General features: G+C 42.9%; 1 protein-coding gene across 3 annotated transcripts in view; it reads left to right on the top strand.

Moving 5' to 3' along the window:
- Positions 1-26,303, top strand: part of galnt7 (UDP-N-acetyl-alpha-D-galactosamine: polypeptide N-acetylgalactosaminyltransferase 7) — a 38,424-nt gene extending 12,121 nt beyond the window's left edge. Inside the window, exons 5-17 of one of the 3 annotated variants that reach the window (XM_080721262.1) lie at positions 350-516; positions 1,745-1,875; positions 2,503-2,582; positions 5,886-6,068; positions 7,615-7,797; positions 14,491-14,608; positions 15,936-16,058; positions 17,362-17,477; positions 18,689-18,791; positions 19,871-19,969; positions 20,461-20,589; positions 23,233-23,263; positions 24,256-26,303. In XM_080721262.1, coding sequence (XP_080577388.1) covers positions 350-516; positions 1,745-1,875; positions 2,503-2,582; positions 5,886-6,068; positions 7,615-7,797; positions 14,491-14,608; positions 15,936-16,058; positions 17,362-17,477; positions 18,689-18,791; positions 19,871-19,969; positions 20,461-20,589; positions 23,233-23,263; positions 24,256-24,362 — 1,570 coding nt within the window. In that variant the 3' untranslated portion in view covers positions 24,363-26,303. The remainder of the gene's footprint in view (positions 1-349; positions 517-1,744; positions 1,876-2,502; positions 2,583-5,885; positions 6,069-7,614; positions 7,798-14,490; positions 14,609-15,935; positions 16,059-17,361; positions 17,478-18,688; positions 18,792-19,870; positions 19,970-20,460; positions 20,590-23,232; positions 23,264-24,255) is intronic. The other 2 variants (XM_080721260.1, XM_080721261.1) reach the window with 2 other exon arrangements.
- The last annotated feature ends 286 nt before the right edge of the window (positions 26,304-26,589 follow it).

The following is a 26,589-nucleotide window of genomic DNA, read 5'->3' as shown; positions in this document are numbered from 1 at the left end:
CTAGTGCTAACGTCCAAACAACAAGTGGGTGGGAGGAAGGAAGGCTGAAGAAGGAAACGCCATGAGAGTCACTTCTGTTCATGTCAGACCAGCCATGAGCTATCAATGCACGAGTGGTGACTAGGGAAGGTTAGACGATCGCCGATTTTCGGATGAAAATCATTTATTTCGGTAAATACAGGAAAGTACGGGAAAAGACGATTGGCTGCCCCTCCCCCCTAGGAAGTCCGATATAGTAGGGTTTTAATATTAAGGGGCTCCCCGTGGCTTGGAAAGGGTTAATATCCTCACTAGTGACACAAACGTGTGTGTGTGTGTGTGTGTGTGTGTGTGTGTGTGTGTTACGTAGGTGTAAGTACTGGCACTATGACGAGCGTCTGCTGACCTCCAGTGTGATCATCGTGTTCCACAACGAGGGCTGGTCCACTCTGATGAGGACCGTCCACTCTGTCATCAAGAGGACGCCCCGGAGGTACCTGGCCGAGGTGGTCATGATCGACGACTTCAGCAACAAAGGTATAGAACCCTTCTTTAGTTGGGGTCTGTAGAGGAAAGATTGTTTAAAAAAAGAAGAAAGAAAAATAAAATCTAAATCTGTTAACCCATTAAGGCCTGGAATTATTTTATACTTTAGCTATTGAAAAATAGCAGATTTAAAAGCTCACAGCGTGGCACTCTGTGCTATTTTTGAAAAATCTTGAAAATGTGTGCAAATCTTTAAATGTATCATTTTCAAAGCAAACCTTTGTAACTCAAATTTTTGCTACTGGGGGTCCCTGGAACAACATATTTTCAGATGGGGGTCCACGGCCAAATACATGTAATTGTGGGGGTCCTTGAAATGAAAAGGTTTGAGAACTGATTTAAAAGAAGGATTTAGAAGACAAAATAGCAGATCTACAAGCTCGCAGCGCGGCACCGAGCTTGTATATCTGCTATTTTTCAATAGTTAAAGCACAAAATAATGGTTAAAGTCATAATGCGTAATAATGCGCTCCCAGTCTTTGAACGTGGAGCTGGGTGGAGCGGACATTTTTGGGATGACGTAATTTCCCGGTCCTATTCTGGGATTTGTAGTCTATAGGATCACTCACAGGTGCGGCATAGTGACATCAAGCATAAACCACTGTATAAAAAAAATAAAAACGGAAAGATGACTCAACCCATTTTGGGCGGGAACATCTTCTGGTGTTTTTACCCTTCAGGACGGGAAACCCCTTTTGGGGTTCTTGTTGCTATGTAGTAATAGCACTTATAGCATAATATTTTTGTAATCTTTGAATCACTATTTGAAGTTTTTCAGAAAATTAGGTCATGATTTAGAATGTGTTTTTAGAATCGGCCTCAGTCCTAAATGGGTCGTTCTTGGCGGTGAACAGAACAGTCAGAGTGGTGAATGTGATAATATAAAACGAATATACTGTATTTAAAATAAAATGTAATGTTCCTACCACAAAGATTTGGTGTCTCCCTGTGGTCACTCTGAGGACCCCCTAAGGTCTACACGCTTTTACACTCTTGTACACTTAAGTTAGGCCCTATTTTTACCTTTTTTATATAGCTTTATATAGTTTGTTCAAATAGCTCATCTACAAGCTCACAACGTGTCGATGTAGTAATCGGCTTTTTGAAGTATTTTTAAAAATGTTTTTCAAAATAGTAAAACACTGGGGGAAAGACGTTTAAGGATAAGGGGTAAGGCATGTGCGAAATCATAGCTGCTTGTGTGTCTGTGTGCGTGCAGTGCATCTGAAGGAGCGCCTGGACGACTATGTGAAACAGTGGAACGGCCTGGTTCAAGTCTACAGGAACGAGAAGAGAGAAGGACTCATCCAGGCAAGAAGTATAGGAGCCAAGAAGGCTACCAAAGGACAGGTATAGTATTACTATTTCTACTGTTCTTACTACTACAACTACTGCTACTTTTATTACTTGCGCCAGGAGAGCACGCAAGTACTGCGTTCGGCCGCGTATGTACGTTTGTATGTAGGTGTCTGTGTGTGTTTAAGCCCGTAGCCCAATCAGGGTCCATTCATCATTAACAGCCAATGAGGGACCAGCATTCCTGGTGATGCCTCTGGTGATGTCACTGGTATCGCCAGTGGTGATGCCAGTGGTGAGCGCACCTCATGGCCTACTTGTGCTCAAGGAGCACGTTGGCACCTCGACAGATTGTAGTTCTAGTTACTATTACTACTGTTATTACTACTATTGAATGAATGAATGAATGAATGAAATTATATTTAATTTCTGTGTCCATACAATTTCTTTACCCATCCCACATGGGATTATCAGATTAAATCAAAAACATAAACATTCCAGTGTAAACTCAGCCAGCAACTAATAATACAACCTGATGTTGAGCAGGACCTTTAATGAGTTAATGTGCTGTGCTGTGCTGTGTGTGTGTGTGTGTGTGTGTGTGTGTGTGTGTGTGTGTGTGTGTGTGTGTGTGTGTGTGTGTGTGTGTGTGTGTGCGTGTGCGTGTGCGTGCACACACAGGTTCTTATATACCTAGACGCTCACTGTGAGGTTGCGGTGAACTGGTATCCTCCGTTGGTCGCTCCCATATCAAAGGACAGGTAATACACCACATATACTACTGTATATACAGTGATACGTACATATGCATGCATACACACTGTGATATAATGTAGATGCATGCATACATGCTGCAATATAGATGCATACACACACACACACTGCCACACACTGCAATATTCTGTAACCTCGTGTCACCAGACTTTCCACCTCGGAGGAAAGCCTGGTATTAGTTCTAAAACTACCCGTGTGATACGGTTTAGAAAAATAATTATAATAACAAAAAATAATAATAACAAAAATAACTGTGGTTCTGGTGGTTGGTTCCGGCCACCTGATGACTATTACAAACTACAACATGACAGTTATTTCCGTAATAATGCAAATCAATTCGTTTATTCTCGCTTGTGGTGCTACGAGTTAGAATAAAAGATTAACATACCAAACGATTATCATACCAAAAGAAACAAAACGATTATACCAATTTAAACCCATTTTAATCATTTTGGAGGTGCACAGCACCGGTGGTTCCGGTTTGGTGGTTCCTGCCGCCTGTAGTCCGCTTGATGACTACAACATGACGTAAAGTTATTTCCCCTCTGGACCGGATCAGAAACCCAGAAATGGTATTGATCCCAGGCGAAATATTCTGTAGATGCATGCACATACTGCGATATAGGTGCATGCACGCAAATAATTGACAAAACACTGGGATTGTATTAATAGTATAACAACAATCATAAGAATTTTCATATGCAGCACTGTTTTTGAGCCCGCGACCCAAAACAAACGGTCCCGAACCCACTGTTTGGAAAACGGTGATATACAGTATATTGCAGTATTGCTACACATAACCCTGCTCCACAGTGAAGCAGAGCGAGCATTGCATGCACACTGCAGTGCCTCTGCTTTTTAACATCTCGTGTACATGAGTGTTCATCGTCACACATCGTGATGGCGTCATATATCACGATATCATCGTATATCACGATACGATATCTCTTCAGCTCTGCGCTGAAGCAGAGTGAGGACTGCATGCGCACTAGCATCTCTGGCCTCTCTGATGCATCCTCACCTAGTGCATGTATCACAATATTGCCACGTGATAGGCTATATGCACAGCAGCCTGTTTGTAGAGAAGTTGGGGCTCTTCTCACTTCCTTCACAGGTGTTACCAATGATGCTAACGAAGGCTCTGTTCTATTCTGGTGAAACAGAGTCAGGGTGCTGATGTGCAAGTTGGCTCACTGGAAACACTTTGCTACACCAATGGGTCTCAAAGTGTGGTCCAGGGACCCTCGTGGTTCCTTGAGGGGGATTCTAAATGTCCCCTTAAATGCCATTTATAGTTACGTATGGTTGATTTTGTGTACGTTTTGGGTGAGGAACTACGTACGGTTACTGCGTCGCCATTCATAGTAGACATGCACGTTATTTATGTGCCGACCCGCTCTCCGCTCCAATTCTGCTCCGGTTTGCGTCCGCGCACCACATGAAGGTGGTTCTCACACGTGTAAAAACCGAAGCATTTAGCCAAAATATGTAGAACCACAGATTTTTAACCCGCCGTGATGTTTGGTACAGTATAAATACGTGGTAACAGTCTGGACTGGATCTGCTGTCGGCAACATTATTATCGCGGTAAATGCAACTCCGCGAGGGTATACATTTAACCACATGGATGCGGACCCGGAGTAGGCTAATTATAACAAAACACACGTACACACAACCGCTCATATATTGAACATAATTCCCAACCCCAAGTAATAAATGAGCCGCATCAGCATCTCTTCTTGTGACTTGTGTGCCTCGCTGTCTGTGCTCAGCTGATGACTGTTGATGCGTGATGAGTGAGTCGAGGCGTCCTCTTCAAGTGGTTGTGTAACGACCTTTTTTCCTTTTCATGATAAAATATATTTATTATTGGGACACACAGTTTGAGAACCACTGTTAGAGCAGAGTGTGAGCTGTGTGTGTGTGTGTGTGTGTGTGTGTGTGTGTGTGTGTGTGTGTGTGTGTGTGTGTGTGTGTGTGTGTGTGTGTGTGTGTGTGTGTGTGTGTGTGTGTGTGTGTGTGTGTGTGTGTGTGTGTGTGTGTGTGTGTGTGTGTGTGTCAAGCCGTCCTGTTGGGAGTTGCGACGTTCCTTTTTTTTTTTTTTTTTTTTACCGTTTCTTGATACAATATATTTATCATTGGGACACATAGTTTGAGAACCGCTGTCATAGAGCAGAGGAAAAGTAATTTTCCTCACTACTGCGCCTATGTTTGACAACGGTGGCCGTGGGTACTTCTTGCTACGGATATATCTTCAGTCCGTTCAGTTGGGTGCTGTCCGTAAGCGTCCGTATACGGAGATAAATCATCCGGAGTGTTACGTACTGGGAGTCAAACCGGACCAAACGGAGTAAAGTTCTCTCCCCCTCCGTTTCTTATGTATTCCTGCGGTCCTTATGTACGACTATGCATGGCACTTTACAGTAAAAGGTGTGGAACTCTGAGAGTGTAAATTGAGTTATGAGTTATGGGGGTCCTTGAAATAAAAGGTTTGAGAACCACTGTGCAACATGAAATGGAACAGAGCCTTCATTAGTATCATTGGTAACACCTTTGAAGGAAGTGAGAAGAGACCCAACTACTCTCCAGTATGGCTGCTGTGCATAGAGGCTATTTGCGGTGTTGTCACGCGTATCACGCAGGGATGGGACGATACAAAAATGTCATGTCACGATTACTGTGACAAAAGAAATTGAGATTTATGATATAGCAGATCTACAAGCTCTATTTTTTGGTAGAGTGAAGAAAAAAAAGACTGTATCAAGTATGTTATTTCCAGATCTGTTTCCAGACCAATTATAGGGTGTGCCAAATGTAGTTCTAAGAGCGGCCATTTCTTGGGTAAACACAGCCTTACACAGGTGTTCTGATTAGACTATAGCATTAGTTCTATGCAATCAAACAATTGAAACACCTGTGTTTTTACCCAATAAATGGCCGCTAAGGACTACAATGACGTAGCCGCTGGCACACACTATAGAGGGAAATGGTACCGGATATGCAGCTCGGCAAATAAAAGGTGCATTGATCCCGGTGCATGACGGAGGATAATTTCACGATAAACTTAAATCTCCACAACACGATTATTGTGAGTGTTTTTTATCACGATAAACAATAACGATTATCGTCCCATCCCTAGCTGTGCATATAGTAGTCTACTGTGGTATGGTCACGCGTAACACGATATCGTCACATCGCAGTATCTCCCAGCGCTGTGTGCACAGACACACACCGTAGTGGGGCGCGTGGTCTCCGTTTGTGCGTCTCACCCCCAAATGTGCCCATATTAGGACGGCGTGCACGGTGCCGCTGATAGATTACATAGACGGTAACGAGTACACCATGGAGCCCCAGCAGGGCGGGGACGAGGACGGCCTGGCGCGGGGCGCCTGGGACTGGAGCCTGCTGTGGAAGAGAGTCCCTCTGAGCCAGAGAGAGAGGGCCGCCCGGGCCTACACCACACAGCCCTATCGGTACACACACACATACACCAGTGGTGTAAAGATACTAAGTACATTCACTCTGGTGCTGTACCTATGTACAGTTTTGAACCAGTTTTTACTATACTCGGATATTTCCAAGTTTTCTGTACTTTTGCTTCTACTCCACTCCAATCTCTCGAGGCAAATGTTGTCCTTTTACTCCGCTACAATTATTTGAAATGTTACTTTGTAGATTGAGAATTTTATTACTAAACACACATTAACCACTTAAAGGGGAGAATCCATTTTCAACATTGAACTATTTACCTTAGAGGAGTTGAGTGGAAATAAGAAAAATAGTACCGCCCCCCCCTTCTGTGTTCAAACTCAAAGGTATATTAATGACATACAGTATTTTCTGGACTATAAGGCGCACCTGACTATAAGGCGCACTGTCAATGAATGGTCTATTTTCAAACTGTTTTCATATATAAGGCACACCTGACTATAAGGCGCACATAATAGACGCTACCGTTGCGTTATGCATCCAACAGATGGAGCTGTGCTAAAGGGAATGTCAATGTCAATGAATGATCCATATATAAGGCGCACTGGACTATAAGGCGCACTGTAGTTTTTTGAGAAAATTAAAGGCTTTTAAGTGCGCCTTATAGTCCGGAAAATACGGTAGTTCAATATTGAAAATGGGTGGTTCTTCCTTTTAAGGTCTATATTTAGTCTGTTTGAAAATAGCCGATCTACAAGCTCACAATATGTCTGGGTGCGATGCATTGTGTGGGGCTGAAGTGGGTAATGCGTGATTTGTAATGATAAGCAAAATATACAAAGTAACTAGTAGCTAAAGTTTTCAAATACATGTAGTCGAACAAAAAGTGCAATATTTGGATCCGAGATGTAGTGGAGTACAAGTAAAAGTAGTGGAAATTGGAAATTACTCCACTAAAGTACAAACACCTCAAAATTGTAAACTCAAGTACAGTAGCTAAGTAAATCTACTCGGATACGTTACACCACTGCACGCACACACACACCTGTTCATCCGACTCTAACTTGCTCCATTCCTCTTCTGTTTTTGTGTCTCCATCTCTCCCCTCCCACCTCCCCTCCCCTCCCCCAACTCATCTCCCCCACCTCAACGATCCATCCGTTTGTCTGGGTCTGTGTTGGCTTCCATGTCTGTCCATCCGTCCATCTGTCCATCTGTCCGTCCTCCACATTCATTCATTCATTGTTCCATCCTCTTGTCTGTCTTGTCCGCTTAATCCACCTGTCATCTGTAAATCCCACAAATCTGTGTGCGTGGCTGCGTGTGTGTGTGTGTGTGTGTGTGTGTGTGTGTGTGTGTGTGTGTGCGCGCGCGTGCCTGCGTGCGCGTGTGTGTGTGTGTGCGTGTGTGACCCCTTGTGGTTCTCAACCTCGGTTGTCTTGTCTCGACGGGGACCCCCCCCCCCCCCCCCCCCGGTCTCACGGGTGCTGTCCTGTGTACGTTGCACCCTTTTGTGCGTGGGTGCCCCCTTTTTCCCCCCTCTTCCCCTCTGTGCCCACCCGATCCCCCCCTCCCCCTCCCCCCGGTCAGAACGGTGTGCACGGTGCCCCTCATCGACTCCATCCACGGGCAGAAATACCACATGGAGCCTCAGGGGGGCGGCGACGAGGACGGGTTCGCCAGAGGGGCGTGGGACTGGAGCATGCTCTGGAAGAGGGTTCCCCTGGGAGACGGGGAGAAAAAACTCAGGCAGACTAGGACTGAGCCCTATAGGTACCCTTACCCTGAACCCACCCCCCGACAAACCCTCCACCGTCTAAAAGACAACCACCCTTCTTCGTCAGATTAACACACTTTAAAGGATGTTGTCAATAATCAAAACTAATCTTAACCGCCTGTCAGGTTCCCATACTCAACCCATTTAGTCCATGGCATGGGCCATACCAGATGTCACTCTCGGAAAGTTTAGCTTAGCTTAGCATTTTTGAGAAGCTCTATATCTGTAGATAATATTTTGGTATGATAATCCTTACTGAGTCACAGCTAAATTGGTGTTATCGGCTGCTAAAGTTGGTGTCCCATTAACTTTACTATACAGGAAAAAAAATGCAAAAAAATAATCATAATAAAAGTAGAATATGAGGGGTCAAACTAGGGTTTTTCCATGATTTTGAATCCATTGCAAGCATGTGTTTTGCACGAAAACATTCCTTGGGCTAAAAACGGGCCCCACAAAACTAAAAAGTGATGACTCATCACTTTACATAACTAAACCCTAATTTGACCCCTGTTCATTTGGTTCCATTCGTACGCTCTTTGTAGTTTTCTTCTTAGTCAAATTAACACCATTTAAGGGATTTTGTGAATTGTCCACATCAATCTAACCACCCGTCTAAAACCCCCCACAAGAAAACAACAGCTCTGAGCCAGATCCTACTAAAAGCTGCAATAAATCACTAACTGTAGGCCTATATAATAACTGTAACCTATTAATGCACAATGACACTTTGAGCTTTGTGTTCTTTAATTAGCTTGTCATGTTGTAACTCCATATATCAGTGAGATATCTTCAATAGTTGAACTATTGATTGATTGATTGAACATAAACTAACACAAACAAAGTAGAGTCTGGCAATATAGAACATCACAAAAGCCATAATGAAGTTTCATTTTATTTATTTTTTATTTATTTTTTACCCATTATGACCCAAGGCCGTCTCTACAAATGCAAGCTTGTATATCTGCTATTTTTGAATAGCCAACAAAGAAAAAGTTAAAAAAAGAAGAAAAAAATACAGATGCTTTCCCGGTTCTGACCCCCCTTCCTTAGCACCGTATAGGACCACTTTTCAACCGTATCTTCATATAATTGGTCCTTGCTCGGTATCTTCATTAGTGGGCTGTGGACAGTTCAGGTCACGCAGCTTTCTGACCTGTCCCCAGCCCACCATAATGAGACTCGGAGCGAGCAGACAGAAATGGGTTCATCTTATAATGAGCATTAGTGAGGACCAATTATATGAAGATAGGTTGAAAATGGGTGTAGTGCTCCTTTAAAGGACAACTTTGCTTTTGTACAACAAGGGTTTATATTTTAGATTGTAATTAGAGAAAATAAAAGATGAGTTTTAAAATGTTTTCATTTACTGCTTTTTATGGTTTTAGCGAGTTTAGCCAGTTTGATTTCAGTGGGTGGGTGCATGCGTACAAGTAGCTAAATATGTCTTTTTAGACACGCTAAGCCAGCAATTTCTTTATTACTATTGACAGTAACACTACTAGCCCCCATAATTCACATCTGCCCATGAAAGATTGTGATGCATCTCGGAAACTGGCTTATTGTGTCTAAAAAGACATATTTAGCCACTTGTACGCATGCCCCCACTGAAATCAAAATCATTAAAATGGCTAAAACGATAGAAAGCAGTAAATTAAAACATGTTAACACTCATCTTTTATTTTCAAATCTAAAATACGAACCCTTGTTGTAAAAAACAAAGTTGTCCTTTAAGATTTATACTTAAGTTACTCGCCGGTGTATTGCACCGAAAATATCAGATGTGGCGTGTCGTGAGCTTGTAGATCTGATATTTTGGTGCGTGAGCCCCCAAACAAAGTATAAATCAGGCTTCAGCTGTTAGTGTTGGTGATGTTAAATAGTCAAGACACAAAACAATGCAAAACTATTGTTTCTGTGTTGTCTGTCTGTGTATACTCTATGTATGTCTGTCTGTCGTTTAATTTATTTTAATTTGTGTTGTTAGATCATTAATCATGTAGCCTTAGTAGTTTATTATCTATTTGGCGACTGCGTTCAATTGGATTTGTTTAATTAGTGAGACTGTATTTTTGTTAGTCTTATTTGATTAATTGTTTAATTGTGTGTACATTGTTTATTGGAGTCCGATTGTAGGTCTGTTCATCATATAGAACAACTAATGGGTAATAACCCAGATGGAAAATGTATTAATTAATCATTAATTGGCTAAATTAACACATCATCCGTTGCTTGGTGCTGAGCCAAACTGCAAAAACAGAATCATGGAAGACATGCCGCGGAGGTTTTCAACTCACTTTTAAATGCTCCTAATTTTCTTTTTTGCGGCAAACAGCAGCAGATACGACATTTGGAGCCTTGCAATCTTTTTCAATTATACTTCTTGAAACTACTGTCTCATATAGTATATTTGCTACCGTAAATACAATTCTGGAGGCTTTAAAAGTGAGTTGCGAGCCCCTGTCTTGTCTTCCATGATATTGTTTAACTGAAGCTTAGAGTCGAACCTTGACAATGGAGTCTTGTCAAACATAGACGAGTGAGAGATCATTCTCAAAGAGTCACATGGCCCTGCTCTGTGGTGAGCGAGGTGTAGCCATGGGTATCTGTCAGGATTGTCAGTTCCTAGAGATCCACCGATAACTTTCTTTCCTTCCCGATATAAAAGTCTTGCGTAGCCAGACAACTGTTCAACAATCTCCAAATGCTATATACAGTCTGGAACTACGCAAAATCTGAGTTGTTTGTTTGTTCCATTCACAAAATGTATATATTTAAAATATCTTTATGTTACATTTTTTAATTTCCATTTCTGCTAATAAGCAAGCTGTGTGTTGCCAAATACAAGCCAGTGTTATGAGATTCACAAAAGTGGATTTATCTCGTAATCTAACTCCATCTTTAAAACGAGCCATTCTCTACCGGCCGTTACAAAAGCACTGATGGCCGCGATTGTCATTTTTCTGAAGTGATTAATCAGATTACATTTACACAGATTACTTTTACTCTGAGCCTCTGAAATACAAAATAAATCTTTGTTTATTCATTGACAATCATCAAAAGAGTTTCCGTGCTCCAGACCAGTGGTTCCCAGACCTTTCAGGTCCCATAAATGGGTCCCAACCCACTGTTTGGGAAAAAAAAGTACTCCAGACTGTATGCCATTTGTAAATTGTGGGAGGCAACAGTCTGGCCAGGTGAGACTGATATCAGAACAACTCTGGAATCAGAGCAGAGTTTGGTGTGGTGGTGGGTTCTATCTGGTGTATTGTGGTTCTTGCTGGTTCTGTCTGTCCAACTCACTCACGTCTAGGCCAGCTCTTCCTTCTGTCCCTGCCAGTCTCTCTGTACGTATCTGTCCAATCACAGAAAAAAAAAAATATATATTTATAAATTGTTAAGACGGCTGTATGCTCCATATTACAACGGTTTTGCTGGCCAAAAAAGAAAGAACCCGCTAGGTAACAACGTGTCACATTGCGACACATTGTTAGACACCGCTGTACTCAAAGTATAAATCGAGCTTCAGTCCGCTTGCCGACATTGTTTCAAGGTGTCTACTGACACATGAGGTTTAAATGCATTAAAGTTATATTGTCTAAATACCAGACCTTAAATAAGTCATACAGTAAATGCTATTATTTCATTCAAATACGTATTGATTTATGGAAGAACCATGCAGCACCCTGCTGATTGATGAGACACTTGGGAAGAAAACGGCAACATAATATGGCAGCAGCCTTGTAGAAATCGATAAAAACACAACCATTCAACTTGTCTGTCCCGATTAGAATCTTCAACCCAACATTGACCATATCAATACAGCGGAAATCTTCTCTTCTCTTTTTCCCCTACCCTAAAAAATGGCCTCAATTCAAACGTGCGTTGCTGGGTTGCGGTGGTCCTTCGTAATCCTTCTAGCTCTGCTCAAACACCTACCACAGTGTCCCCCTGGTGTTGTTGTGCTCAGCCCAGCGCACCACCATCTGCAGGGGCTCGCTATGGTCCCGGGAGGAGCTTATTTCCATAGAAAACGGCGACAGCCCCTGGCCCGAGTAGAAGGATTTCAGGATCTTGTCGTCTGAAATAAGGTGCTTTGTGGGGTGATTTACAGTGCCTTAACGGGGCATACCAGCCTTTTTGATACAGCCTGTGTGGGTCACTCTTTCTACGGTAGGATTTCATTCCTCAAAACATTGTTTTAATATATTATCATTGCTCTCAGGCAGAGACCAGAAATCAGAATATAATTTCTGATGGAAGTGTGGTAAGTTTCATGTGATTTGGAAAGATATCAAGAAACACTTTTGTGTAATGAAGTCCTATTGTATCAAAGTAAGGGCCGATGCATACTCCACTTTTAGAGACGAGTTTAATTCTGTTCGTCTCTGTCCAAATTTCAAAATGACGTAATTCAGAGGTTCGGGGGCGGTTACCATCATAAAGTTGACTGTTCGCTAGGGGTGGGCGATATGGAAAAATACTATATCACAATATTTTCCCAAGCTGTATCACGATACACGATCTTATCATGATTCTTTTTCATGTTGGTTTGTATGGTTATTTTTCATGTTACTTAACAGTACAACCACCTACAAGGTAACATAAACTAAAAGAAATAGGAGTTACAGACCAGTTTAGACCAGTGGTCCTCAATGTGGGGTCCAGGGACTCTGGGTTCCTTAATTAAGGGAGGTCTAAATTGATCCTTAAGGGGATACCTTGACATTTTAATGTTTGAGAACTACCGATTTAGACAAAAAATGCATGAATTCTGCAATGAATCTCTGTATTAACAATTCAACATGATTTTTTACAAGGCTCCTTCACTGTATCACGATATATACGATATCTCTGAAAAGGCATATCGTGGAGTCATTGTCTCGCCTCAACGATATTTATCACCATGTCGACCACCCCTACCGTTCGACGCTGCAGAGATGTTGTGGCTCGCCGAACCGAACCGAAATAAACTTGGCTCTAAAAGTGTAGTATGCATCGGCCCTAACACTGACACACTTGTTTGACCATGAAATATCTCTTATTGTGGGATGCCGTACTGCTGCTGGGATGGTGGTTGTTGACTCTGGGGCGGGGGGGGCACCGCGCACACCCCCCTCCTCACTCCTTCATTTCACCTCACCCTCCATCCGCTGCTCTCACTCTTTTCCATCATTCCTCTTCTCTCATGCAAACCATGGCCTTGTTGCCCTCACTGTGGCGGCGTGTGACTTGTTTTCTCTGAACAGGAAGAACATGTGATTTGATTCTAGGTTGAACTGTGTGGGTGGTTATTTGAGGACAATTATACTGATGCTGTTATACTGATGTTTTAGGATTCCGGTGTGTGTTTGTTTAGGCCCACTGACTACAACTTCAAAGTAAACTTGACCTATAGCTCTGGTTCATAGCGTTAGAAGGAGTACGGTTCTTCACAACAAGGACACCAGCACTCAATTTAGAATGAATTCTTCCCCATGTATTTCAGGTTTCCCCCACCAGCAGCAAACACACTGAGGAAGACCCTGTGTGGTCGAAACGTCTGTTTGTTTGCTGCTTGCTGGGGGAAACCTGAAATAAAGGTGGAAGAATTCATTCTAAAGTGAGTGCTGGTGTCCTTGTTGTGAAGTTCATTGTTCCCCCTGAACCGTGCACCCAAGACGAGTGTTTTGGCCATCAAAGTGCCTTACCTTTGCGATTTTATAGAAAAATAGCCATCCGTGATTTTCAATAGTAAATGTCTTTTTTCTTTGTTTCCTACAATAAAAAGAAAATCAAAAAAGAAATTCAGATTATTAGATAACCAAAGAATTGTCTTATAGCTTAGCTCACAACACTGTAGAGGACCTCCGAGTTGTAAGACAGGGCCCTCTTAGTGTAATGAAGAGGATTTGTCATCTTCTAAATCTTCGCCAATAATGTCAATTATAACAATTACACAGTACAATTCTGAGTCATTTAACTCAGAAAATGCATGTACGAAGGCAACCATGAACAAATGGACCCATAGGAGGGCTGAGGGCAGTCCAGAAATTCGTCTGCCAGTGACATCATCAATGGGGAATCCAAGCTAATAGAAACAGCTGGCTTTCTATTCCTGAAAAGCTGCAATGTTATAATGGAACTTTACCTCAGTGTTTCTCAACCACTGTGCCTGGGGACCTTTGGTATGCCCCTGAGAAGGGTCAAGTGTGCCCCTTGAAACTGCTTGAAAGCCAGTATTGCATTTATCATTTTAAAAATGATTTAAACTAGTGAAAACAGCCGATCTACAAGCACACAATGGGTCTATAACTCGAAGGATGTACAAATGGAACAAAATGGACCCTTGCGGGTCCACTTGGTTCCATTTGTACACACTTTTAGTCGTTATATTAAAAGAGAGGATTGTACAGTGCAGTTGTAGTCAGTGGTCAACTCATGCACCCACAGGTAGCATGAGGAAATACTGCGATCTAGCGGTTTAACACACACTGTCACGCACCAATACAGTATTTTGGATAATTATGATATACTTTTGTTTGTGTGTCTGTGTGCGTGTCACTGTCTATGTGTCTGTGGACGTTTATGCTGTGAACTGTGTGTGTGTGTGTGTGTGTGTGTGTGTGTGTGTGTGTGTGTGTGTGTGTGTGTGTGTGTGTGTGTGTGTGTGTGTGTGTGTGTGTGTGTGTGTGTGTGTGTGTGTGTAGGTCTCCAGCCATGGCGGGGGGGCTGTTTGCGATAGAGAGAGACTTCTTCTTTGAGTTGGGTTTATATGATCCTGGCCTGCAGATATGGGGCGGCGAGAACTTTGAAATCTCATACAAGGTATGCAGTATCACGCACGCACACAGACATACAAACTTGATTGATTGATATTTTGGTCACATTTAAGTCATCGAGGGAGTGTGATTTTTTAGATTTTTGTATTGGTTATTTAAAATACGTATAACTCGCAGCGTGTCACTTCTTGCCAGGTTGCGAGCTTGTACATCTCCTATTTTGGAACCATTTAGAAAAATCTTTAATGTGTGAGAACAACTGATTTAGAAGAGATTTGTAGAATTGGCGTGTTAAAATAAGCACACACAAAAAAACGCGTAATACTGTAATCCCCAGAGAGATTGTACTACTTTTATTGCATCCCATTATCAGACAATGTCACACTGATAAGAACCAGTATGCGAGCGCAGGTTGGCACCAAATGAACCCATAAGCTCATAAGATAAGATGCAATGGATAAGTGGTCACCGCACTGTAAAAATGCATTCCATCAAACTTGCAGATGCTGTATTTCTCCCAGTGTGGAGGAAGAATTCTTAGGATTTTACTGTGATCTCTCACTCTTGAAATATCTTACCCTTGGTTTCTGTTGATTGTAAACAACTAGAACTGTCGCGGCGGCTGCGCCGCCGCTCCATTCCTAGGACTTCGTGCCCTCCGGGCGCTCAGGCAGGACTGCTCTATATTTGATCATTGATGCTTGTCTTGTAGCGGGGACTCTGCTGTACCTTTTTCTATGCAAACTTCTAATAAAGTCTTCAATCAATCAATCAAAGCAGCAGCAGCTGCACGTGCAAACACAGTGGTGTCAAATTTCTCTCTCTCTCTCTCTCTCTCGCTTGCCCCCCCCTGAGCGGACGGCATAGGGTTATGGGCGGTATTCCTTACCGTCCTGACGACTACCTATACGACTACCTATGCGACTACCTATGAGTTGGAGTGGATGTAAAGGGGGCGTGGACGGGCTTGGAAGTGGGATGCGGCAATAAGCCCATTGTAAATATAAGATAATAGCGATCCTTTAAACCCCACCACCATTCGGCGTCATTAGAACGGAGGGAGCGAGCAGGTTGGAGTCTTATTATTTCCTATGGGAGAGTGAACGTGAACACAGTTTCTGAACCGTTCTTTAGCCCCATGGTCACTGAACTGAATATTGGACCTGATCGTTGTTGTTTTTTTTCCAGAGGGACAAATACTTTATTATCTACTTTCTCTGTCCCAGTGACCCAATCTCGCGGGATTTAGCACCTGTAAACATAGAACGTTCGCGAGATTTGCCATAAAAACGCCGCCACCCATCCTGTGAGTCAGGACCCACAGGGGAAATTGTGGCTATAATACCGAGCATTTTCCTTGTGTGTGTGTGTAGATCTGGCAGTGTGGCGGGCAGCTGCTCTTCGTGCCATGTTCTCGGGTGGGACACATCTACAGGCTGCAGGGCTGGCAGGGGAACCCTCCCCCCGCTCACGTTGGCTCCTCACCCACCCTCAAGGTAACACTTTCAAACCTAATAGGCCCCCCTCCTTTTTTCCATTCTTCATTGGGGGTCTTCAAGAGGGGGGTCCTGGACACCCAGGGCTGTGCGTGCTGTGTCCAGGGGTGCCACAGAATACTTCGATAATATTTGTAATGCATCAACATCAATATCACTTCAGTTTAACCATCTAGACTTAGTAAAAACGGAACGTGAGTTGCACTGTTCTTGGTGCGTTCTTGTTTCAAGCTACACAACGGTACAGTAAGTCTCTTCGCCAAAAATTAGCAGATCTACAGCGTTGTGAGCTTGTAGATTGGCTATTTTTGGCAAAGTTTCCCCCCAGAATAGGGATGCTAGGGGTTCAAGTGGTTAAATGTCAAGTAATGAAGTTACTTTCAATCTGTCCTAATGGAAACAGATATTCTCTCCAGTCTTCCTCATTACATACTGTATTTTAGGGGGGAAAGCTTTACATAATTACACACCGTTAATATGTGCTATAAAGCAACGATGTAATTAAGGGTGCCGTGGATGACGTTATTTACGGGGGTGACCTGAGACAAACATGTTTGAGAACCACTGACTTTGGGGGTCCTCAGAGTTAGAACAGGGGCGGGGCACATGCACGCACACACGCATTGTCATGCGCACGCACGCGCACACACACACACACACACACACACACACACACACACACACACACACACACACACACACACACACACAGGTTTTGTGAATTCATGGAGAGGTCAAACCAGGTAGTGCACTCATAACTTGGGAGGGAACTTGAGCCCTTGCCCTTTTATCCGTCTGTAAAAAAGTGCCCTTTCCAGACCATGAATGCAGTTTTCACTATGGTGAAAGAAATGCAAATGTCCTCTTTCCATGCCATACCTGATGGCGGCATTCAAGAATTCAAGAATTGCCATGTCCAAACTCTCCTGAACTTGAATGCAGCGTCTTATGTTGAAAGAATTGCCCTCTCTGTGTAGAAATCCATGTCATACACCACATCTCCAGTAGTGACTTGATTATGCTTAGTTTAGCGTGGTATCAAGTACCGAAAATAGCTCGACGCGTTTGTGAGCTTGGAAGTCTGCTATTTTCAATATTTTCACCAAAAGGCCCTTTTAGAAATGTCAGCTAACATTCTCTGCACATCCCTGTGTCAAACTTCTCCCTACCATTCCAGGCTCTTCTGATAACCAACATCAAGATGACTCGTTCTTTGATTCATGCAAACATAATTACAAGAAGTAAAAAGCTGTAGATTGAATGTAAATTGTGTGTTGTGTTGTGTCTCTGTGTTTGTGTACAGAACTACGTGCGTGTGGTGGAGGTGTGGTGGGATGAGTACAAAGATTACTTCTACGCCAGCCGCCCCGAAACGCTCACCCTGGCCTACGGAGACATCAGCGATCTCAAACGATTCAGGTAAAGCAGTGTTTCTCAACCTTTTTTCTGCATGGGCGCACTTTTCATGTCCCAAGATTCCATGGGCACACCAACATAATACGGGGGTGTGAATATCGTCACTGTCAGGAAGAAACCGTGTATCTCCCAAGTTTCAAATTTGTACGTTTCTTCGCAAAGTAAAGCCCTGCTTCATCATACAAGGCTGTCGCACAACAGTAGTGAAAATAGCAGATCTACAAGCACACAACGCCTCGCGGTGTGAGGCGTTGTGTGCTTGTAGATCGGCTGTTTGTGGTTGAGAAACACTGAGGTAAAGTTCCATTATAACATTGCAGCTTTTCACAGACAGAGTAGAATTTATTTTTGCTTTTTTATCATGTACAAATTAACAAGCTCCATCCCTAGTTATCCCTAGGGGTGACACAATAGAGGATGAAAATTTCAGCTATCTTACCTTTAAAAGTGCTTATTTGGTCCCCAAACTGATGGTTCAGGTGTTATATTCCATTCCATTTTTGCTCAATCTGTCCTACCCAACCAGGGCTTCAGACAGGAGCAATCAGATAAATTGTTAATCCGCGTATTTATCTCTCTCGAAAGTAAATGTTTTTGCTACATACCCAGCACCCCCAATATTGCCGTACAGCCGTGAACTTTGAGCTCCCGTTGAAAGCTTGTGTCTCGCGGTACTTACATTGCAATGCAAGTGAACTGGCTCCCAGAAGTAGCGCGAGACACAAGATTTCAACAAGTTGGACTCGAGGCATTATCAGCCTTAGGCATGTAGCGAAAAGATTTACTTTTGTGTACTTCCGTGTACAAATGGAACCAAATGGACCCGTTCCTTTATTACACTCTCATAGTTAAGGGGGTCCTTGCAAAAGAAACATTTAAGAACCACTATTAGGCTACTAGTGGACTCCTAATAAGCCATAGTGTTGTAGTAAATCAGTGTCATACATATTCTGAAGAAAACCTGGAGACTTGACATTCGGTAACTGGGTCTCAGAACATTATAATGGTGTGTAAAAAAAAAAATCTAACATTTGCCATGGACAAGACCAAGTCTGGTCACGTTTTGTCCATGTACGGACATGTTGATGACCCCTGGATCTGTGTTTCTTTCTTTCTGACTGACTGGCTCACTTAACGAGGGAGAGCTGATTGACTGAGTGACCACCCGTCTGTCTCGTTACTGACTGTGATTTTTGTTTGTTTTTGATTGGCAGGGAGGAGCACAGATGTAAGAGCTTCAAGTGGTTCATGGAGGAAATCGCCTACGACATCCCGGCGCACTACCCTCTACCACCCAAGAACGTAGAGTGGGGAGAGGTACGCACACACACACACACACGCACGCGCGCGCGCGCGCGCACACACACACACACACACACACACACACACACACACACACACACACACACACACACACACACACTATGGCATTCACCAAATATTCGAATATCAAAGTCACTATTCGACGATGTTCACCATAGTCGAATATTTGCTTATTTTTATTGTTTGCTCTTTAAAAAATAAAAAAGCAACGCATCGCAGCGCAATGCGTTTTGAGCTTGTAGATCTGCTATTTTTGCTTCTTTTGAATTGGAATCCTGAATTATTTTTTGTTATTTTTAATTGGAATCCTGAAATGTAACATTTTGATTTAATCGCATTTAGTTATATAGTCATGTTAACTTTATGAACCTAAATACAAATACGTTGGACATAAAAGAAGATATTTTAATACTACTATACTAGTCATTAAGCTACTAATATAGACTGACGGAATTAAAGCAGGTCATGGTTGTAATTGTATCAGCTGAAATCAATAATATATCAGTATTCCGGTATTAACCTGCGGGCAGCATTAAGTGAAGGAGGGGGCCGCATGTGGCCCCCGGGCCGCCAGTTGCCCATGTATGGACTACATTGACGATGGTAGTTACAACAAAGCAGTACTAAACTCGGTTTCACTTGCACATCGGTACACACTACTCACACATAAATGTAACAACACCCATGTATTTTGAGTCTTTTCTTCCTTTACTGATAGTATACAGTGGCGATGGGAGAGACGCGCAGCAAAGATTGATTGTTCGGGATTGGGATTTGAACCTGCGATGCGCAGGCATTACAATGTATGTGTGGTATGCAGCCTGGACTGCTAGGCCAGCGGGTGCCCCACAACTCCCATTATTAATGTGATTATCTGCAGCTGTGTTGCTTATGTCGGTGCGTACTACAGTACATGGTCAGCCTTATGCAGCCGTGTTGCTTACACTACTGTGTACTATAAGGTCAGATTTATGCAGCCAAACATGTTTTTAACAAACAAACAAAAAGTCAACCTAGACTTTCATCCCCAACTTACTGTTTGTCTCTGCGCGCGTGTCTGTGTGTGTGCGTAGATCCGGGGCTTTGACACCAGCTACTGCATCGACAGTATGGGTCACACCAACGGAGGCACCGTGGAGATTGGACCCTGTCACCGAATGGGAGGAAACCAGGTACACACGCGCACACACACACACACACACACACACACACACACACACACACACACACACGCGCGGGTGTGTACAGTAAAAACAGCTCCCGTAACGCTGTTCTCAAATTTCCACCACACGTAAACATCAATGGATGGCCAATTAACTTCCTGGCTGTATTCTGTGGACCCGATCTAGAAAATGCATTTCTACGCTCTGAACTACGGAAAGTCGGGAGTGCCATTTCACATTCATTCATTGCATAAGGCTTCCCCCTGCCGTCAGTTTGGCTACAGTACAGATATAAGTGTCCATTGAAAAATATTTCGTTTGGAAATAATCCATAGATAATTTTCTATAACATGGCAAAGGTAAGCTACTTTTTGATGGCACCAGCACAAATACATAAATAATAAATATGGCAGTAGAACTGTTAAGAGAAACAAACATCACCTTTGCTGTGTGTTTGTGCGTGCGTGTGCGATTGTGTGTGTGCGTGTATGTGTGTGTAGCTGTTTCGTATCAATGAAGCCAGTCAGCTGATGCAGTACGACCAGTGTCTAACCAGAGGCCCTGACAACTCTGCTGTTATCATCACCCACTGTGACATGAACCAGAACACAGAGTGGAAATACTTCAAGGTAATCTAATCACTTGCTGTATGAGTTGTGCTATATAAATCAATTTGACTTGACTTCTATTCAGACATTTAGTGGTCTTGTGGAACACCTACTGGTTGACAAGAGCTATTGCATCTAATTCAGAATGCTAGTATTTACCCCTCTGTCCAGCAGGACCTTCCAGCTCAACTAACTTCTCAGTGTTCTTAACCCATTTAGGCCTGACAGGTTTTCTGAAAAACGTCAAATATTATTAAAAAATTACAAAAACAAATAGTGGGTGTGAAAGTGAGTCGTGCTATTGATGAGTAGCCTGGTTCCAGCCCATAGACCCGCCCACTCTCAGAGTGGACTGTTTCTCTGGTCTGGAATTGTGTTCATAATAAGGGATTTCTGGAGCCGAAATGACAGCACCCTTTGTCCCGCCCATTGTCCTGCCCCTCTCCACACCCATTGGTTGCTGTGTCTTGGTGGGACATTCAGTGGGACATTCCATCCACTGCCATGTTAATTCAGTTGCTTCATATTGTTATTCTGTGTGCTCAATTCTAATTTCAAACTTTGAAAGTTTTTCAGTCAATTGGAGCTGCTCAGAGGCAGCATAGTGAATCAGCATGTTTTTAAATGTTTTTATTTCTCCAAAAATTATGTTTTAGCTAATTCAGCATAAAAAAGGCGGAACCAGGGTGGGACAAGGCAGATAGAGCCTGCTGGTTGGTCAGTCAGGGACCAACCAGGAGGCTAACAAAGGGTGAAGGGGGTGGGGGTGGGTTTAACAAATAACCAATCCGTGCCGTCAAAGTCAAATTGCTCAAACGCGTGTATGTGTCTACAGGAACAGTTGAGGCCGATCGCCCCCCGCTACCCCCGCCTCCCCGTTTTTTGCTTCCAGACCACGCCCCCGACCGTCGCGATTGGCCGGCTGTACTTCCTGGCCGTGTCCTGCGTGTGTTCTGTTCTGTTGCTGTCACGTCGCTCTAGTGCTAGAAGGCTACGCTTGCCGTAATAATAGCTGGCGACAATGTTATAGTACTAAAAAGGATGTATGAATACGCGGAGACTTGTCAAAATGAAAATGCACGTGATTTACAACGCAGCCGACCGACCGATGAAAATATTGTTGTTGGACCGTCGCTAAATACCATCTAATGATGTTAAATTCGATTACTGCACCACATGATCGTGGCATTACTGCCCACAGAAAAGCATGATATCGATGTTGCAGTATGCAGTTTATAGCTTCATGTTTGGGATTTATTTTCAAACAACACAGTGTGACTGCAGGGCCAATTTTGGGATGAGAGAGAGGGGGGAAAACGTCTGGAGTGGATACTGATGCTCAAAGTAGCCAGCGTGGAATCAGGCTATTTTGAGTTATTTTATTATTATGTTTTCATTAAAAGGACCAACTGCGGGAATCTAATGATGTAGGCTAGAATTCGATTACTGTACCACGTGAATGTCGTGGCATTACTGCCCACCTCATAAATAGGTCTAATTGCACACCATAGCCTACCACCAGAGATAAAGCATTTAATTTTTAAAATGAATGTGCAGTTTCAACTGTTATACCAGGGCAGTGGAACAAAAGATACAATAAAAAGTGTATTTAGCAGTATCTTCAGCAGCAGTGTCACAATGTGAAAATGAAGCAGAAAAGGCAGGCAGAGTAATTCACTCATATTCACTTGTAATACAGACTCCACATCCTCACAACATTACTTGTTGGGATGTGTGTGTTATCCTCCTTTTCTGTGGTCAGTAATGCCACGCTATTCATGTGGTACAGTAATAGAATTTTACAACAACAACAATATTTTCATCGGTAGGTCGGCTGCGTTGTAAATCACGCGCATTTTCATTTTGACACAAGTCTCCGCGTATTCAAACATCCTTTTTAGTACTATAACATTGTCGCCAGCAATTATTACGGCAAGCGTAGCCTTCTAGCACTAGCGACAACAACAGTACACACAGGACACGGCCACGGCCAGGAAGTACAGCCGAGTACAGCCAGCCGGCCAATCGCGACGGTCGGGGGCGTGGTCTGGGAGCAAAAAACGGGGAGGCGGGGGTAGCGGGGGGCGATCGGCCTCATGTGTTCCTGTAGACACATACACGCTGCTCAAACAGGGCACAATGTCAGACTCAGGCTTCAGCTGAGTCTGAAATCAGGCTAATTGATGAGTTAATTTCGTGGTTAAGTGGTCCCGCAAAGCTTGGCCAATGTGACCCTGGGCGTACTTATGGACAAAACCAGATGTAGGAGCGGTTGGCTCCTTACAGGAGCACCGCACAAAAATTCATTCATATTTGAAATGGCCAAATCTGCCTACCGATGATGTCACTGGTGGGCAGGTTTCTGAACTGTCCAAGCCCACCAATGAGACACAGAGTGAGTTGACCAGAAATGGAGCCATCATATAATAAGCATTAGTGAGGAGTCTGAGACCAATTATATGAAGAGAAGGTTGGAAATGGGTGAAGTCATCCTTTTCGCTTTGATGAGACACACTGTGAGCTTGTAGAACATGTTTTAAAGATTCTGAAATAATTCACCTACAATTACCATCTACAATTTCTCTCTCTCTCTCTCTCTCTCTCTCTCTCTCTCTCTCTCTCTCTCTCTCTCTCTCTCTCTCTCTCTCTCTTATATCTTACCAGGACCTCCATCGGTTTACACACGTGCCAACAGGTAAATGTATATATATTTTTTTTTTGTGTCTAAGCAGTTAATTTTGTCGACTAGTTTTTGCATTATAAGCATTTATAATGCATTATAATGTGCTTATAAGGCATATGAAGTCATAAATGGCAGCTTATGTGACGCGTAGTGAACTTGTAAATCACTGTTTATCTGCATTCTGTGGTACAGTAGGTGTTTACCTTGCTTACTGTCAGCTCTGGATAAGAGCGTCTGATAAATGACTATAATCCCTATACTGTAATATGTTTGCCTTGATGGTGTCATAATGCCTTGTTTTACACTTGGTTGCATTCTGAAACATCCGGCCGCAACCAAACATAAAATGACTTGTCTCTTAGTTCTACTGGATCTCTTCTCTACTCCCTCCCTAACATTTATGCTAGTTTTTATTTGTAAACATTGTCAATATATTTAGTCTTGGTTTTAGTCCTCGTAGCTTAGCTTTTATTTTGTTTTTATCAGTGAAAAAAAACAAAAAAAAACATAGTAGAAACAATCACAGTCTGATTGGAACGTTTGCCAAAAACCGCCAATCTACAAGCTCTCAAGGCTTATTCTTGATGAAGAGATTTGGTGTAGACGGGGGGGAAAAAAGTGGTCCAGTGTACAATTTCAACTCAGGTCCACTGTACCAAGATACTAAGAATAGAGAGTTGAAGTGGCTAATGTGTGTTTGTTATTGTTGTGTGCAGGTAAATGCCTGGAGGTGCATTAGCATTAAAGGAGCTATAGTCAACTTTTTCATTGTAGGGCCAACACTTTGTTTACATTCTGGATGTAAACAAAGTGTCGGTCTGACAATGGCCAAAATGATTATTTTATCATTATTTTACGCTTTTTGTGGTCATTTTTGAATAGAAACACATTTATGAAGCTTATTTTTTATAAAATATTTTCGAAACATTATTTTTATTTTAGCATCCGTTTTTCAAGAAAAAGTTGACTATAGCTCCTTTAACATGTGTTATTGTTGTGTGCAGGTAAATGCCTGGACCGCTCAGACCTGCTGCATAAGGTGTTCATCTCAGACTGTGACACCAGCAAAACCACCCAGAGATGGGAGATGAACAATATAGTGGCTGTATGAGCACTGGACCACACACACACACACACACTGCACGCACGCACACACACGCACGCACGCGCGCGCATTCGTATCACTATGCCTGTGAGGACGTCAGCATTTCAGAACGGTGACTTTATGAACGCCATTTTCCAAGTATAAAGCCAAATATAGCAGATTTACAAGCTCGCAACGCATTGCGCTGCAGCACGTCGTCAGCTTTGTAGATCTGCTGGGGGGGTTTGGGTTCACCACATAATACGGTCGGAATTATTCCAGATTCATGTAGTTGTGCGTTTATAACAAACACGCAACTAAATCTGGAATAACCCCAAACCTAACCTCAACATGCAACAAATCTAACTCTAAAACAAATTATTCTTTAACCATAAAACAACCATTTATTTTCCAGGAGAATAGAACTCACAACGTCTATTTCTATTCATTCTATACTTGTGGGCAGAGCCTTTTAGACTAGGAGAGTCACGTCATCTCTTGGGAACAGGTCTTCTACATTCATATCTATTGGCAAATAGTGACAAAGCGCTGAACAGAAGTGTACAGAATGCATTGGAATCTATGGGAAAAAAGTGACATTTCCGGCATTCATGAACCACTTGACCGGCGCCGTTTCTGACCCCGCATTGCCAGAACTCTCTGGACATTTGGCCCTCACAGGTGCAGTAATACACACACACGCACACGCACACACACACACACACACACACACACACACACACACACACACACACACACACAGAGGTGAACCACTCCTGGACTGTGGGACTGAGTGGCGTGCTGGTCTCACACATACACACTCCGTCTGGTTGGTGGGTTTGCGTGCATACACACTCCTGGCGTCTCATTGGTGGGCTGTGTTTACAGGATGACGTCACACCTTGGCTTCCTCGGGTCTCTCAGGTTTCAATCGCATCGTCGCCGTCATGTGGAAACCTTGTATGTGCAAAACCGTTACTTTACCGGGACTGGTTAAAAACGATGAACCATGTCTTCCAATGGATCCAATTTACTTACTAATTATTTAGTCACACGCTCTTTTCATTGGTTCAATATTTATAAAACACACACTTCAGGTCTTTGCACACTGCTGTGTTTTTTTGGGGGGCGAATATCGGAGCAAGCACGTAAATACAAAAAAAACAACCTCACGTTCTCAATCACGTTTGCACACTGCCGCCCGTTTGTATTTATTTTCTTTTTACTTTTTTTTTAATGATTTTCGCAACAGTCAGGAGTCAGCCACTGGGTCCCTTGCTCTCTCTCACTCCTCTCTCACTACTTGGCCTGAAAAATGTATTTGCGGATTAACAATTTCCAAAATGCAACGAATAAAAGCGCAGCAGTTTGCAACCACTTTTACCCTTTCAAATCGTTAATTTTGTGAGCTTGCCCATCTACACTCGTATGAGAGTTTGTAGACCGTCTGTTATTGCTTCTTTTGTGCGACACTGTTGTACGACCAAGAAGGGCATTCATTTACGAGGGAAATAAAAAGCTATGGAGAGAGATACAAGGTTTCTGCCCAACAGTGACCTTATTTAGCGTGGTTTGTGGCAGTGGTTCTCAACCTGTGGGTTGGGACCCCATATGATTTTTTGGGGGGGCCCCAGATGACCGTGAAGTGATTTAAGGACTTTTAAGACCTTTTTAATGCCTAAAAAAGAAAAGGAAAAGGACCATTACTATAAACTGGTCAAACATTGGCCTTACAAAGAGGCTTTTTGGAGCTGTGTGAAACACAGGCTCCCTATACGTGGCTGTGTGGGTCTGTCTGTGTGTCTGTATGTAGCCTGAACTTCCTAAACTTCGGCACGCTACTAGTCCCACAGTTTTGCCACCACACACTCGCGCCATATGTCAAATCGACCGGATTACTCGGGAATCGTGGGCTAGTAACTTGCTAAGAGAAAGGTTCAATAGTTTAATTGATATTAATTTATTAGTGAATTAATTTTCCCCATTGACTTATAATGGGAATCGCAAAAACTCACATTCAATTATTTGTCTCTCGCAAACCATAGGGGCTAGAGTTTCAAGTCTTGGAGAGGAGGTTCATAATGATTTCAAGGATTAAATAAAAAATAATTGTGTCATTTGGCCGCATGGTGGCGCCATAACACCCCACTTTACGTTTTGGCCTGTAACTCTTGAACCGTAGGTCGGAAAATTAAAAATATTTTTTTCCCTGGATTCCTTGGGTCATAACGCATCTCCCCATATAGGCCACGCC

Source organism: Nannobrachium achirus (assembly GCF_963921795.1).
Source record: "Nannobrachium achirus genome assembly, chromosome: 3".
In the NCBI taxonomy this organism is placed as follows: domain Eukaryota; kingdom Metazoa; phylum Chordata; class Actinopteri; order Myctophiformes; family Myctophidae; genus Nannobrachium; species Nannobrachium achirus.
Note: the sequence above shows the minus strand (reverse complement) of the source record. Positions and strands in the feature narration are given on the sequence as shown.